Source organism: Bacillus rossius, chromosome 1 (genome assembly GCF_032445375.1).
Source record: "Bacillus rossius redtenbacheri isolate Brsri chromosome 1, Brsri_v3, whole genome shotgun sequence".
NCBI lineage: Eukaryota > Metazoa > Arthropoda > Insecta > Phasmatodea > Bacillidae > Bacillus > Bacillus rossius.
Window position 1 is genome coordinate 131,946,813 of NC_086330.1, and position 16,511 is coordinate 131,963,323.

At 41.9% G+C, this 16,511-nt stretch overlaps 1 protein-coding gene across 1 annotated transcript in view; it reads right to left on the minus strand.

The window, feature by feature from the left end:
* The window catches only part of LOC134546163 (uncharacterized), a 228,952-nt gene that overhangs the window by 20,095 nt on the left and 192,346 nt on the right, over positions 1-16,511 (minus strand). The window contains exon 2 of the mRNA XM_063388731.1: positions 236-470. Within this exon, the coding sequence (XP_063244801.1) occupies positions 236-470 (235 nt within the window). The remainder of the gene's footprint in view (positions 1-235; positions 471-16,511) is intronic.

Below are 16,511 nucleotides of genomic sequence, written 5' to 3' on the forward strand. Positions count from 1 at the left end.
TATTATATCAGCTATTATGTGTCGTGCTGCGCCGCCCCCAGCTACTTGGCGCCCTAGGCGGTTGCCTAGTTCGCCTATTAGGACGCGCCGGCCCTGTGCGGTGGTAGCCATGTTTGTTTGGGTTCTAAAGACGCTAAAAATTGTTTCAAGTACAGGACTATCTAGTGGACCTTGTGGTTTGTGTTTACTAAAAGTGTTAATAATGTCCGTGCTGTGGTCTGGAAGCACAGAGTACCTGCGGGCGCGTGCTCCGAGTAGTCGCGGCGCGCCCACGCGCACAGGTCGCAGGTGGTGAGGCCGTCGGCGGCGGCGGCCGCCTCGCCGTCCAGGAAGCGAGGCCTCGGCGGAGGCGGCGGCAGCACCAGCGCCCCCGCCCACGGCTCCTCCGCCGCCGCCTCCTCGTCGCCGTCGTCCGCCTCCGACCAGGTCCACTCCTCCGGCGGCGAGCTGTTGCGGGCCAGCCCCGGCGCCTGCGCACCACGCCACGCTCGTCTCGTCATGGCGACCACGAGGTCGGTACACCGCGTTGCAGCGATGTGTAACGCAAAACACAAAAAACCATGAAATTCCCCTCGATTCCCTCTATTTAAATATAGGATTCATTTCATAATTATTTACTTATTGGCTTTTATCTAAATTCATAAAACGTAATTTTCAAGTAAAACATGTATTAAGTTTCTTTTTATGTGTTTTTTTTCAAATTTAAGTAAATAAAATAAGTATTTAGCTGATAGCCTATATATGTAGCTAAAGACCTACAGAGAGACATCACAAGGAAATATACATGTATAATGATTATGGGCTTTTAACATTGCATATATTAATCGTATTAAAATAATAAGACAGTAATAAAATGTAAAATTCAAATTTTAAAAATGTTGGCACCTGAAATGACCTTAAACCACACAATCAAAAAAATATTTTCCCCTCTCTGCTTAAAATGTTTGGCATGTTTATTATTCCAATGACACGTTAATGATAATATTTGACGTTTCAACTACATGTTATATATATATATATATATATATATATATATATATATATATAGTTAAGAGTAAGTTAAATAGGTTAAATAATTTACAGTTTTTATAGGTAATTTCGAAGAAAGACTACCTGTTGTAACTGTTACAGTGATGCTACTTCCAGAGGAAAAATTTCATATAGTTTTTTTTTCTTTCCATGGTTCATAGACCCCAAAACCATCGTTAAATCAAAAGTTTATGTGTGTGTGTGGGTGGGTGTGTGGGTGTGTGGGTGTGTCTATCACATTTTTATGGACACGATAAATTCCATGAATTTGCACCAATATCTTCCAAATTGATACATAAAATCCAGTAATGAAAAATCCCGGTCGAGTTCTTTAATGGGCAAAATCCAACAAAAAATGTTGAAATGGGGAAGGTTTTTTTGAAAAACAGAAAATTCGTTATATCTATATATAATATAGGTATATTTCATTTATAAAAAATTACTCAAATATATATATATATATATATATATATATATATATATATATATATATATATATATATATATATAGTTATGATTTACCGGGTTCGTAAAGGATAGTCCAATTAAAGATTTTATTACACTAGTTTTAATTATTGCCACTACTTATGTCACTTACAAATAATCTTCTAAAATGGCAAATAATTAATTGCACTTAAAAAAAATGTTGCTTCCCCAGTCACTCGTTTTCACACACCGAACACCTCGCTGGGCCGCACCTCTGGCGCAACACTCGCCGCAGCACCCCTCGTGGATCTCCGCCGCGGGACTCCGTCGCCGCACTCCGCCGCCGCCGCCGACGCACTGGCCTTCACCGAGGATCCGCTCGACGCCTCGCTCGGAACTTAGCTCGGACTCCGCTGCGCCCACGACACTATCGCCCGGAACTGAACTTTGTGCCCTTGAACCTTCTTCCAGGGACTTCACCGCTCTATCGCCCGGAAAATATGCCGCGGGAAAACTCCCGACTCCACTCACTCACTTACTCCCTGCCCTGGAACCTTCGTCCAAGAACTTCTCCACTCTGCCACACCCGCGGCACTATCGCCCCGGAAACTCCGCCGCGGGAGAACTCCCGAATGAACTCCGACCGACTCTGAGGCTGGCGTCCTCGTCTTATATATTACAGACGCCATTTCTAGAATGCACGAGCGCGGCTGGGGCCTGTCGCATCATTCCGCGTCGAACCGACGGCAGAAATCTCTCGAAACACGTGTCGGCGGCTCGCGTAACTCCGCAGCTGTCAGGTTTTGGATGTCAAATTCATAGCGCCGCGCGGCGAGCTGTGTGCTGGAGGGAGGGGAGGCGGCGACCCAGGTGCGCGCGGAACGTCTCATGTTGCGCGGCCACATGATGTCAGCCAGCTGTACACCTGCACGTGTCGCGGCCTTGCTCACGTTCGTAACTATATATATATATATATATATATATATATATATATATATATATATATATATAGTAATGTTTAAAGTACATATTTTAAGTGTCTTACAACGAATTGTTGAAGCAGTTGATCAACGTTATTGTGCTTTGATATGTATTTCATATTACATTTGTTTTAAATTTTAATGACGACAAAGAAGAAATCCAATATTTTTAATGACGAATTTTTTTTAAATCATGGCTTTAATGATAATCATCTTTGCATGTTTCTTCCAATGTGAAACATTGATTTCAATTATTTTTATAACGCTTTTTTTTGGCTTTGCTGTACATATGTCACAAAAACCCTCAATAACGGACAAATAGGTGAACACGTGAACACACAGAAAACAAGCCAAAATCAGGCGATGTCCGGACAACACGACGACAACACAGACACACAGGCGAACCCATCGATGTGACTAAACAGATATTCTGGACAACACAGACACACAGGCGAACACATCGATGTGACTAAACAGATATTCTGGACAACACGACGAAGACAGCACAGAATAAACAGCTGCGACGTTTCGGGAACTGGCATCTGCTCCCGTCACCAGGCACGAACAGACTGATCTGTTTCGTGTCATCGATGGGTTCGTCTGTCGCTGTGTTGTCTAAGGTCATTAATTTTTTTATCTTTGTTTACTGTTCTTGTTGCAACTCTATCGCCGTTGTCAGCCCCCTGTGTTCGTCTGTGCTGTAATATTTTTCTGACTAATTCCTTCCGCGGAATTATCTTGTGCTGTCTTTACATTACGCGTTTGACATAGGCTCATTTTGGCTTATTTTCCGTGTGTTTCTCCAATGTTCGGGTTCTCTCAATGACATACAGCGCAAGCTCACAATGGCGTATGTACAAAATAACGATCTAAATAAATGTGCAGGAATTATTCAAAGAACGTATGAACACTTCTCGTGTGCACGGTGGACGAACCACGCGAAGCCGGCGGAGACACGGCAGACTGCAGTGTCAGCTGCGGTGGACTCAGCGGTCAGGGCGAGAGGAGCACAAGGCATGAAGCTGTTCCGAAATGACCGAGGCGTAGCTCGGACCACGCTTCATCGCTTTCCAGCTTCCCTTTTCTTACAGACAAAGAAAAAATATCTCGTCTGTAGATTTGGAGCCTGATCATTACTAAACTCTTTCGTCAAACAAGAAGAATTGTTTATGTTTTTTCATTTTTTTCCTCTCTGGGATAGCGTGCAAAATAATTGTATATATATATATATATATATATATATATATATATATATATCTTTATATATATATTTCTTGTGTGCGTGTGTATGTCACTGAACTCCTCCTAGACGGCTGAACCGATTTTGATGAAATTTTGTGTGTGAGTTCACGGGGATTCGAGGATGGTTTAGATTCACAATTGGATATTTTATCTCGATTCTGTGTTAAGAAAAACTAAAAAAAAAACACGCTTTAAAAGCAAAAATTGCAACGCATTATTAGAAGCCATTAAGTTTTGCTATTGTAAGGAACTAAGTAGAGAGTAAGAAAAAATAAAGATCCTGACAGTTTATAGCGTCGCCATATTTGTTTCAATTTTCAATACCCTTTTTGTATATTACAATTTAAATTGCATAAAAAAAATCATGTTTCATGGCCACAAAAATAGTGAGGATGGTTTAGATTCACAATTGGATATTTTATCTCGATTCTGAGTTAGTAAAAACTAAAAAAAAACACGCTTTAAAAGCAAAAATTGCAACGCATTATTTGAAGCCATTAAGTTTTGATATTGTAAGGAACTAAGTAGAGAGTAAGAAAAAAATAAAGATCCTGACAGTTTATAGTGTCGCCATATTTGTTTCAATTTTCAATACCCTTTTTGTATATTACACTTTAAATTGCAGAAAAAAATCATGTTTCATAGCCACACAAATAGTGAGTGTGTGTCATTTCTATATGTCCACGAGGTCTCGCCGCGTCAATTTTCTCCTTGGAGCTAACCCGTCCGCTTAATTAAATAAACAGCTTTTATCGTTGAATGATTTCATGATTTATTTAATGAAAATATGCTCTCATAAAAAAATTAGTTAGATAGACATTCAATAGGTGTTTTTCTCTCACTCTCTCTCTCTCTGAAATGTATGTAGCTTGCTCGCGGGTCAGTAATGCAGACAATCTTTACATTCTAGCTCAAGACGGAAAAAACAGTAAATGTGGTTTACAAAGACATTTTATGAAGTGTCTTCCCGTCATTACATTTGAAAGTAGAAACATATTTACTCAAAATTTAGGTAGTAACATATTTTTATTGCAAAGACTGAAATAGAGGTGAGAAAAATTATCATTTGTGAACATAAGAAAACTACAACTGTATCAACTGTTATGTTATAATGTTTAAATTTCTAAATGGTGCAAGATAATACAAAATTCCATGCAGAAAAAGTCGTGGGCAGCAGATACGTATAGTTATAGGTGTGGGGCTATGCATGCTGATTTTTCATATACTGCATGGATGCGAACATGTAAGAATAATCTATCTATCTTACTATAATAAAACAGTACTTTTTCTGTCTGTCTGTTTGTACGTGATTTGATGAAATTTTGTGTGTGAGTTCACGGGGATTCGAGGATGGTTTAGATTCACAATTGGATATTTTATCTCGATTCTGAGTTAAGAAAAACTAAAAATACACATTTTAAAAGCAAAAAAACTAAGCATTGTTGATAATTAGCCTCCATGGCAACGGGCTTTTGCATTGTTGTTGCCTTCTGCGTAACCATGGGAAAGGTTTTTGGTAACGGCAGTGGCGTGCCCAAGAGGAGGGGTATGTATAATGAGAAGATACAAAATGTCCAGCGCAAAAATACTTACCGCCATATCCATATCTCACAAAAAGTACATTTGGGCAGGACAATGTCTGTCGGGTCCGCTAGAAAGATATACAGAGAGATAGAGATATAAATATAAAGATAGAGAGAGTTATAGAGATATACATAGAGAGATAGAGAATTAGAGAGATTAAGAGAGATGCTTAGTATACGTTTAAAAAATTACAAAAAAAATTGATTGAGGCATTGCAACGCATGCCGGGCATTATCTAGTATATATATATATATATATATATATATATATATATCTATCTAATTTAAATTTTCCTATTACGTAGCGAGTTGTAGTGAGGCACCGGACTCTCGGAATCTCGGTCCGTGATTTCGGTTTATCCAGATTTTCTCTAAATCCAGAAGCGGTCGCTGAATTTCATTTCGGTGATTGTGTTGGGGGGGGGGGGAGGGGGGAGGGTTGCAGGTAGACCACTTTTCACGCTGTTTGCTTTCTAATTCATTCCATTTGTTGGTGGAATGAGAGTTTATTTTTTAAGTATTTCGGACGGGTGGGATTTCCTCCCCCCCCCCCCCCCCCCCCCCGCGCCTTATTAACCCACTTGCGTACGCCCCTGCCGCAATCAAGCCAGGCAAACACTGGGCTGATTAGTTACTTTTGGCCCTGGGTGATTCACTTGCTACAATCCCTGGCGCGGGTCGCGCGCCACCGCCTACTCGAGCTCTCGCTGGACTGACGACGAGGTCGGTGAAGCACAGCGCACAGCATCCCGGCGGGAAACCAAACATTCGCGTGCACGCATCACTTTCGCGAGGAACACGAATGAGGGTTTTTTTTTCTCTCAAGCGCACTAACCAGCAACTGTTACATTTTTGATGTGTAACATCTTAACACTCGGTATACGGCATTTGGTAGGAGTAATTTTGTGACTGGAAAGGCAATGTGCGATCACGGTGCTGCCATCTGTGACAGATGGCGTGAACCAAAGTTCACAAAGCCGAAGGGAAACTTTATGGTTTAACTGTTAAGTGAATTCTAACAAGATGGGCAGTATTTTATTAAAATTCCTTGTGGAAAATCAGGTCAAATGTCGGGGTTTAGTACTTTCTCAAGTCTTATTCGCTTTTATCAGAGCGGTTTCATTACATAGTTCATTCTTTCGCTCTGCAAATCTAATGATTCAATAGTCGACGTAGCTGCTCCGGCAACGAATTCTAGTAGTTGTTGCCAAAACTACGTGTGATTCGCATCCAGAAATACAGTTGAAAACAATTTGCGTATTTGTATCACGCTCAGCTTAAGTTTAAATAATTCTACGTTAAATGTTGTGTACCAAATTTTGTGTATTTGCAACATGAGAACACATTAATTTTCTCATTGCTGAGGTTAGATGTTACACTTCTCTGGCGAGTACTGAACGACTCACTCGCATTTCTGTTTGCTCTGTGACATTGAGTCATAAAGTAAAAGGGACCAGTCAATTTATATTTTCTATTAAATATCGGAAATAATATGTCGTGTTCTTAGTTTATTGAATAACGAAAGTAATGTTTGTGTTTGTTAGGAGCAAGTGAAAGCACAAACATTAAGTCACTGGTATAATTTTATACTATCTTCAATAGTACATTGAGAAAAAAAAAATGTTTTAAGGCAATTCCTAACTCAATGGTTTAAGGACCCAAGATTATGTACCTACAATTCCCCAGATTGATAAAACCTACATCGACAGCAGAAAGCTAGGTTAGAAGTTCTATTCAACTGTTCTGCAACGCATTGAACCGTTAGGCCGGGTTTATAAACTACGCAAGAAACGCAACCACGTAACAACGCAAGAAAATAACAATCGTTTGTAAAGCACACAGTACGCAAGGGCCACACAACCCTATAAATTAACAATTGTGAAACAGTAGAAACCAATTTACTACTCCGGCTTCTTTTGATAATTCATATTTGTTAAGAAATAATGGTCAATAATTTAATTTAAATTTGTTTTTTTTTTCAAGGCATAAAAGTGTAAACAAAATATATACAGTAAAAATAATACTGTTTGCTTCTAGGCACATAACGTCTGCTCTTTAACAGTTTTCTGAACACTTCTCTTCAAATATGGCCGTCGGAAACGCAAGTCAAAACGCAAGAACTTTTAACGTTGTTTTATGGTGTGAAGTGATTCCCCTCGTAACTTGCTTGGGTGTGTCCCTTACTGTGTCGTTAGTTGCTGCTTTAGCTATGCCGAAGCCTGTGGTGTAGGCAACGCGCGGCGCTCGGGAAGCCTGTGGTATAGACAACCCCCGCGCACCAAAGGAAACAGTGTCACAGCGATAAAAAAAAAAAAACCCCTCCAATATCAACAACAGATGTGACGTAATCGGAAGACCGCCATTATCGCGAGCAACCAGAAGTTCGCAGTGGAATGTTCTAGGCTGTCTGGATTGCTGCTCAAGACGAGTACATAAGGGCCTGATCTCGCCCGCCGGAAGAAGATCGCGCAGATGCCGCCCCGACGCTCCGGCTAGCCATGTGACGTCACGCTGCCCGTCGTCGCTGGACTTTCGGAAACTGGTATGACTGTCACAAACTAAGTTAAGTTCGGTGATAGAATATTTCGCTGAGTACTGCAGGTGTCAGAAAATATTCAGAAGGGATCCCTGTAGGAGGAGTTGAAAATTATTCTTAATCCGTTTCGGACTTAAACGTTTTTGGCCAGACAGCACGACTTGAGACTTTAGTATACGGCATTACGTATGGACTTTGACAACGTTTGTTCACCAGATAGTGGTTTATGTAAAACTTGTTGGTGCTGGAGGCATTGGGTGGCTATACCAACTGATTTGACTATGATAATTTATAAGAGAAACTATAGCGTTACGTAAAGATACGTACATTACATAACTCGAGTTAGGTTTACGTATCATGAAAGACACAATGCTGGAATTGACTCAGCATACAATGGCACTAATGGAATTAAGGTGCTTTATGTGAATTTCGAAGTTGCACCCACTGTGTTCACGATTGGTTATGGCGTTGCGATGGACTCGTTCCTGGAAGAACACGAGTGGACGCATGTTACACTCTATGGAATTTTTGTACGATTTGCTCGTACATGGGTACGTGTGATAAAGGTGTTACAGAGGTAACTGGTGTGTGAAATGCATGTGCACGTCTGCGTAGAAGCTTGTGCTTACGCAACGGTATCACCGGAAAAGCTCGGATACGTCAACCACGGAGAAGACTGCCCCGTTGGTTTGCGGAATCGGGATCAACTCGTTGCTGATTTCGCCGGCGTGTAGCCCAGGCGTCGCACGAGTTACATACAGCTTGCAACTGCTTCAGCGAGACCCGGCGAGTGGGGCCTCGCTACTTGAGGAACTGCATAGCAGGCAAGCGGCGGCTTGGTGTGGTGGTTACTTGCAGCCACTCTGATGCATTGCCCTAGTAAGATATTTTTTACGATTAACATGTTTTTATGATTAACTTCTATAATTTTGCAATTTTCACTAAATCAAATTATGCATGGTTGAGAGTGTGTACTCTTTTTTACGGGCTATATATATATATGTGTGTGTGTGTGTGTAATATATATGTGTGTGTGTAATATATATGTGTGTGTTATATATATATATATATGTGCGTGTATATATATCACTGACTGGAATAAAAAAATTACTTTTGGTATAGCCAATTATAAATAATATAAGTTTTGTTTGTTCAAAACCTAATTCATATAATTATTTGTATGTTTTAAAGCCAAGCTGTTAATGTTTGAAATCTACCAGCTGCTTGGAATTCAATGTTTAGGTATAATTAGAAAGTTTATGGTTTTGAATTCCGTGTATGTCCTATTCACAGTGTGTATAAATACTGTTTTTATTGGTCATGCATTAATGAAAACATTCTGTGTGTTACAGTACCTTTCGGATCGTGCGAGCGTAACAAGTGTTGGGTAGCACTGAGTCACTGCTAAGCAAGAGCCTTACTGTTTGAATTATGTTTGTTATTGAGAGTTTAATGTTGTTTACTTTATTGAATAAAATTGTGTTTGTGACTCAACGCATCTTCTCTTTGTTTATGAGTTACCACAAAACTCACCCAGTTGTCGGGAGAGGCAACAGGTGAACAGTACTTGCGTTGCGCTATTGTGCCTTGTGTAGTTTATAATGTGGTTGCTGAAAATTTTGCGTCTTGCGTTCTTGCATTCTTGTGTGGTTTACAAACCAGGCATTTGTAACTACGATTTAGAATGTTGTGTGTGCGGACTAAGGAATATTCTGTTGCCGGTACTGAAGTATGGCTACTGGTGCTTATAGAACTAATGTCCTATCTCCGATAATTTTCCTCACTTTACTTGTGAATCCCATGCAGTCTACCTGCAACCTAGCTCCAAACATAAAACAAAACCTTAGTCCAGCTTCGCTACAAACTGTTTGCGTTACATTCGTGAATAAGAGCGTCACAACTCCCCATCGTGCGCTTAGGCCTATAGAGAGAAGCGGTTCAAATCTCTTGGCGTAAAACTCTTACTGAGAGTTTTTTTCGTGATGTTTCAATAGTATGAATTCTTCTCTTCTCCTATGGGAATTAAGGTGGATAGATTAAGGGGGCTGGAAAAAACAGAGAAAAAAATTTTTTAAACAGGTTTTTATACCATAAAATTTTTTTATCGTTTAGTCTTGAAAATTGTACTTTATTTAAACAAAAAACATTAAGAGATTGACAATAATATTAAAGTTTTAGTTATTCCGAAAAATAAATCAAATAGTAGGTACTAAACATCAGTGCCTACACACCATTAAGTTTTTAATATGCTTTAAAGAATTTATATTTAAAAATAAGACGATAGAAAAATGTTATTGCCAAAAATCTGTAGAAGCTAAAATTTAGCCTTTTGATTTGCGAAGGACGCTATATTGGATTAAGAATTTTCTTATGTCGTAATGGTTAACCATTGTTTATTACTTAAAGTTATACTTCGTTTCTTACCATGCAATTAAATTAGATATTTCTGAAGGTGGTAGTGATCGGCTGATTCCCCTGTTAAAGTCAATTGCGTTTAGTGATGCATTAATTTTTTAGATTGGCTCCGACACCACAAAAAAAAGGCAGGTGTTTATAATCCTCCTAAAGTGATGTAAAATATGTGAGATCTCAGTGAAGACAGTATGTTATCTTGAGTGATGCAAGGTGACCTGTTACATTTCTTTCTTCTTTCAGTCACTGTCTGACGCCATTATTAGTCCACCAACACCCTCCAACAGCAACTGTTGCGAATTTTCAAATAAAGTGTAGTTGCGATTTGATGTTTACGTAATCAAAATGGCGGCCTGACAAGTTATTCAGCCTTCCGAGAGTCTGTTTTCCAAATTAGTCTCCTGGCTTCTTCGCCATCCGGAGCTATCCACGTACACACGAACACGCGGGCTCCTTATCGCAGGGAGCATGTTCATTTATTCCGACGAAGCCCTCGCTTCCCCCCACCCCTGCACCACCTCGTGAGTGACAAGCGAGGAAGCGGTCTAATGAAGTCGGTCGCCCGCTGCTGGCATCAGATAAGCTCTCTCTCGCGAGTAGCACAGGGAGGCAGCGGGGACTGCCTGTGCCTGCCTGTGCCTGCCTGTGCCTGCCTGTGCCTGCCTGACTTCTTCCTGAGACGCGGCCAGGCCGCCGCCGACGCGCCACGCCTCCCCTCCCCGCCCCCCTCCACTCCTCCGCAACGCGACTTCACCCACAATTCGCAACACAGATTTTAACTTGGGATTCACACTGTATGCCATAGAGATACCTCAAGAACGGACAAATAAAAATGAATACACAAATATAAGGGGCGGATACATGCATTTTTTTGGGGGGGAGGGGGGGTGTTGAGGAGGAGAAGGGGGAATGTCAAAACAAATAGTAAAAAATTTAAATTTTATTACGGGTATTCAAAAAACTTACATTACTATTGACACTAACACACTGACACATGGACCTACAATAGTAGCAGTAGGCAACGTGGTATCTCACACGGTAACATACTGTCTTCACTGATTTTTTTTTTTTAATTTTTTCATAACCTCGGGGAGTATGTATCCGCCACCGACAAACACACAGCAAATAAGCCAAAATAAAGTTATCCCAAAAGTTAACTGAATGGACAGCACACAGAATTCCGCGGAAAGAATTAGTCAGACGATCACAGTGGGCTGACAACGGCGAGAACGGGAAGTACAGATAACTAATACCTTGGACCACACAGCGACAACGGAAGAACTCAAAGATGATAACATGTGATCTGACAATACAACGACAACACAGCGACGCACAGGTGAACACAGCGTTGTGTTGTCCAGGATATCTGTTTAGTCTCATCTCTGGGTTCACCTGACCTCGACTTTCCGCCACAATTTGAAACACGAATTTCAAATTACGCGCCACAGCTTTCGCGCGGCGTCCGTGGACAGGACTCCCACCTGAACAAGCAAGAGCTGAGCGGGTAGATAGTAGTTAAGGTGTTGCTACTTGGCGAAATGAACGTAACGGCATAAATGTTGTTCAGCCACTTTTTGTATTTTTTTACTGGTGGTTTTGTAGCCTGTAACAATCTTCCTTTCCTCCTGGGCTTGTACGTATGTGCCGTCGGTAAGCAGACTACCCGCAGAACACGGCATCTCCTGTCCTTGTTCTTATTCTCTCATGAGTGTTTGGGCTTCACTTCTACGCTCCACGTCAGACCGCGTTACACCCGAGCTCTTCCGAACAAGGCTTCGGAAGATTATTCTCAGCTGACCTGGAGGCCGAAGTTCGTTGTGCCCGGGCGAGAAGCTAGGAGAGCCAGCAGTCCAGCAGTCCAGCAGTCCAGCAGTCCAGCAGTCCAGCAGTCCACCAGTCCAGCAGTCCAGCAGTCCAGCAGTCCACCAGTCCAGCAGTCCAGCAGTCCAGCAGTCCAGCAGTCCACCAGTCCAGCAGTCCACCAGTCCAGCAGTCCAGCAGTCCAGCAGTCCAGCAGTCCAGCAGTCCACCAGTCCAGCAGTCCAGCAGTCCAGCAGTCCAGCAGTCCAGCAGTCCAGCAGTCCACCAGTCCAGCAGTCCAGCAGTCCAGCAGTCCAGCAGTCCAGCAGTCCACCAGTCCAGCAGTCCAGCAGTCCAGCAGTCCAGCAGTCCAGCAGTCCACCAGTCCAGCAGTCCAGCAGTCCAGCAGTCCAGCAGTCCAGCAGTCCAGCAGTCCAGCAGTCCAGCAGTCCAGCAGTCCAGCAGTCCAGCAGTACAGCAGTCCAGCAGTCCAGCAGTCCAGCAGTCCAGCAGTCCAGCAGTCCACCAGTCCAGCAGTCCAGCAGTCCAGCAGTCCAGCAGTCCAGCAGTCCACCAGTCCAGCAGTCCAGCAGTCCAGCAGTCCAGCAGTCCAGCAGTCCAGCAGTCCAGCAGTCCAGCAGTCCAGCAGTCCAGCAGTACAGCAGTCCAGCAGTCCAGCAGTCCACCAGTCCAGCAGTCCAGCAGTCCAGCAGTCCAGCAGTCCAGCAGTCCACCCCCGGAGACCCCGCCACCCCGCGGCCGCCCGCAAGGAGGTCGCCGTGCTGCCGAGTGCAACTGCAGCGATGACAGCACGTGGTCTATACAGCGGTTAGCGCAACTAACATACCAAGTACAGCTGGACTTAGCACCTGACGAGGAGAAGTAACCAGAGATAGTCGTCAAGACAAAGGTAACTCGTCGAGGGAGAAGAAGTCCTCACTCGCTGCCATGGTCGACTCGCTGAGCGAGTAAAACCTGGACGCTCGCTCAGTGGAATCTGAAGGGTTTAGTAATATAGAACAGCTGAAGGTCACATTTTTCACTCGCTGGGCGAGTAAGTGAAGAGCGAGTAATCGGCGAGCGAGTTCACGGCGCGGCGAGCAACAGTGACCCAAGTACACGTGGGTCAGGAAGTAACGAACTCGGAAAGCCTAGACAAGTGTTGTCTTAGCCGAGTAATAAACGAGGAAGTAGACTTGTGCGACACGACAGGTCGTGTAGAAGTCATCGCCAGGTCGCTGGAGGGCGAAGGAGGCGGACCCAGAAGTGAAGGTCTGTGACTAACTGTGGCAGTGTTCGGAGGAAAGTGTTGGATCAACTGTGCGCCAGTCTCGAGTAGAGGTCCTCACGCAAGCTTCGTGGTGTCCAGAAGTCCGTCGAGAAGGGCAGGAGGGCGGACGCTGGCGACGTCTTGGCGCACTTCGCCGAGGGAGAAGTCGCGCATGATATGGCGAGTGTGGCACAGTAAACCCCCAAGTACTGGGGGGGGGGGGGGGGGGTTATCTGCAGTCGTCACTCTAAATACACACTGTGCAATATGCCTAGTTTGCCAATCAGCATTTCCATGTAGTAAATAATTAACAGTAATCAAGTTGCTTAAGAGTGAGTTGCGGATACATATAAATATTTTTGAAACTACTGTTTTTTTAGTTATATTTTTTTTGTGAAGTGAAATAGTTTTGTATTTTGTTCAAACACTTCACTACTTGAATATTTGTTGTGATTTTAATTGGCATATTAAAACTGCCGGTAGTAGAAACATAAAGCATACCGTGTTATCATTTTGTATAAAAGCAATATAATCTGTGATATCATAACAGACAACAATTATTTGTGTTAGCCACTGAATTTGTAATCAAGCCAGGGCTAATAATATGTAGGAATATAAATTTTGTTTTATATTATTTTTAACAGTTCCCTATCTAGGCGAGCAAGCTACTCGCCAGTCATGAAGGCAAGCGAGTAGTAACAAGAGAGCAATAGTTTTGCTTGTTTATCTGACTTGGACTTTGTTAATAAATTATAATTTTGCTTGGACACATTCTTTCCTAAAATAAATCCTTCCTGTTGTTCATTCCGAGGTGCAACAAATTGCTTATCTTTAGAAATTGATCTAGGTTTTCCTTCGCCCAGGACAGAAATTGTGATTAGCACCCTCCCTCTCTTCCCCCTTCCACAATAGCACATCCCGTAGCCAGCATATTTTTTTATTGAATAATTCGTGTACATTATATGAAAGATTTTTAAGTTAAAATTTTATCATATCCCGTGTACTTAACAATGTTAAAGTGTACGTTTTATTTTCCGTAGTGAATTTATAGTAATAATATAAATATATAAATTTATAACAATATTGTTTTATTAATGTGTAAATTTAAAAAAATGGAAAATACATTATAGTGTTTTTATTTCTTATACTTTCATTTTATTTCACACTTTCTGTAGTGTACGAAAATCTGTCGGCCCAACCTGCTTGTTTTCTATTTACGTGTCCAATTCTACTAACTCGCAATACATTATATCTTAACTAGACTCGGCGTCTGGTACTGAACATGTGATAGGTATTTTAATGGCGCGAATACAAGCATCTAGCGGGGGTGGTTTGTCAAACAACTACGAATATCCAGAACCTGACAGCAAAATATAAATAATAATGTCAGGTAAAATATTTCATTAAATAGCCGGTAGTCTTGTATTGTGTTTCAATCTATCTATAATCTCTATCTATTTAGTGATACTTAAGGGCAAATCTTCAAAATTTACCTACAATACTCTTGGAAGATAATCCTGCACGCATGCGGAAAATTTATTTTTATTTCAAGAAAATTAAGTCGCTTTAAATTTTACAAGCGGAACAGTGTATCAGGGTCATATATTCGTGGCTTACTCTGATTGAACCGTAATCAATATAACAAAACAATCGTTTCGCGCCGGCACTACAAGAATGTACAGTGATACTAAACGAAAAGTACCAATATATTCCGATTGCTTGCAGAGACATGCGTCACTGCAGTAAAACAAAACAAAACATGTGAGCGAGTCTTCCAGTACTCGCCAGAGAAGTGTAACATCTAACCTCAGGTAACGAGCCAATTCATGTGTTCTCATGTTGCAAATACACTTATAATAAGAAACTCGGACACGAAATTTAACTTAGAATTATTTTCAACAATGCCAAGCGTGATAAATATATACGTAAATCGTGTTTTCAACTACTTTTCTGGACGCGAATCACACGTAGTTTCCGCACCCGCCACTATAATTCTTGCCGGAACAGCTACGTCGACTATTAAATCATTCGATTTTCAGAGAAAAAGGTTTAACTATATAATGAAACGGCTCTGATAAAAGCTAAAAAGACTTGAGAAAATACTAAACCCTGGTTTTGAACCCGATTTTCGACAAGGAATTTTATTAAGCTTGTTAAAATTCACTAAACCGTTAATACCATATAATCTCCCTTTGGCTTGGTTAACTTTGATCCGCCACAGATGGCAACACCGTAGTTGCAGTTTTCCGTTCCATACGACTTTCGTTCGATTCACGAAATTATTCCTACCAAATGCCATATACCGAGAGCTAAGATGTTACACATCAAAAAGAGTCCTCAGATTTCGAATGCTTAGTATGTATTCTCTCCCGCGAATCGATCTAATAAGTAATTATTCAAATCACACGTTTTTGCCCACCGCCACCTCCGGCCGACGCGCCTGTTCCCGAGCTCGCGAGCGTAATTGATGGCTCGTGTAAATTAGTTCCCTCTTCTGCCACTCGCGGCGGGGCTATCGCCGGCCGCGTCCCCTGGGCTCAACGTCGTCGTAATCTAATTATTAATTCCGGGACCCGCGGCTCCGTCTGTGATTAATGTCTCTTTTAAGGATCGGTCGAATCAATTAACTGTCCGGCGGCGAATAAAAAATTCGAAAATAATTACATAATTGTATTTCGATCCTCGTCCGAACTGGACGAGCGGTCAGGCAACCCGAAGTGCGTTGACGGCGAGGAGGTTGTTAACTCCTGCCCTTTGTGACGAAACCAAGTTAAAAAATAACGAAGTTCGTTCTAATGATAACGTTCGACGTCGGGAAATTACGCGCAAGTTGTGTTCAACAGGTCATGTAATTGTGACGCTAGTGCATTGATGTTGTCGACAAAAAGTTTCTAAATCTGTGTCCTGTCTTTTTTTCTCCAAGTAATAAAATAAAATCTGTACTTGGAAGCTGTGGCTAACATTAAAAAAAAAAAATAATTCATTATGGCGAGGATTTCTTGCGATTGATTACCAAACTAAAATAAAGGTATTGCACGGACTTTTGGAGTCCACTATAACCTTGGAAGGGCCGCCACTTCAAGCCTCAGTATATGGCCATGTGACGCTAGAGCTTAACAGACAACTGTGCAATCCCATTTACAAGAATACCGAATGGATATTTTTCTTTAACAGACCGTGACCGCGATTTGGTTCACGTGGAACAGTTTTGGAGCTATGGGAGCGATGTAACT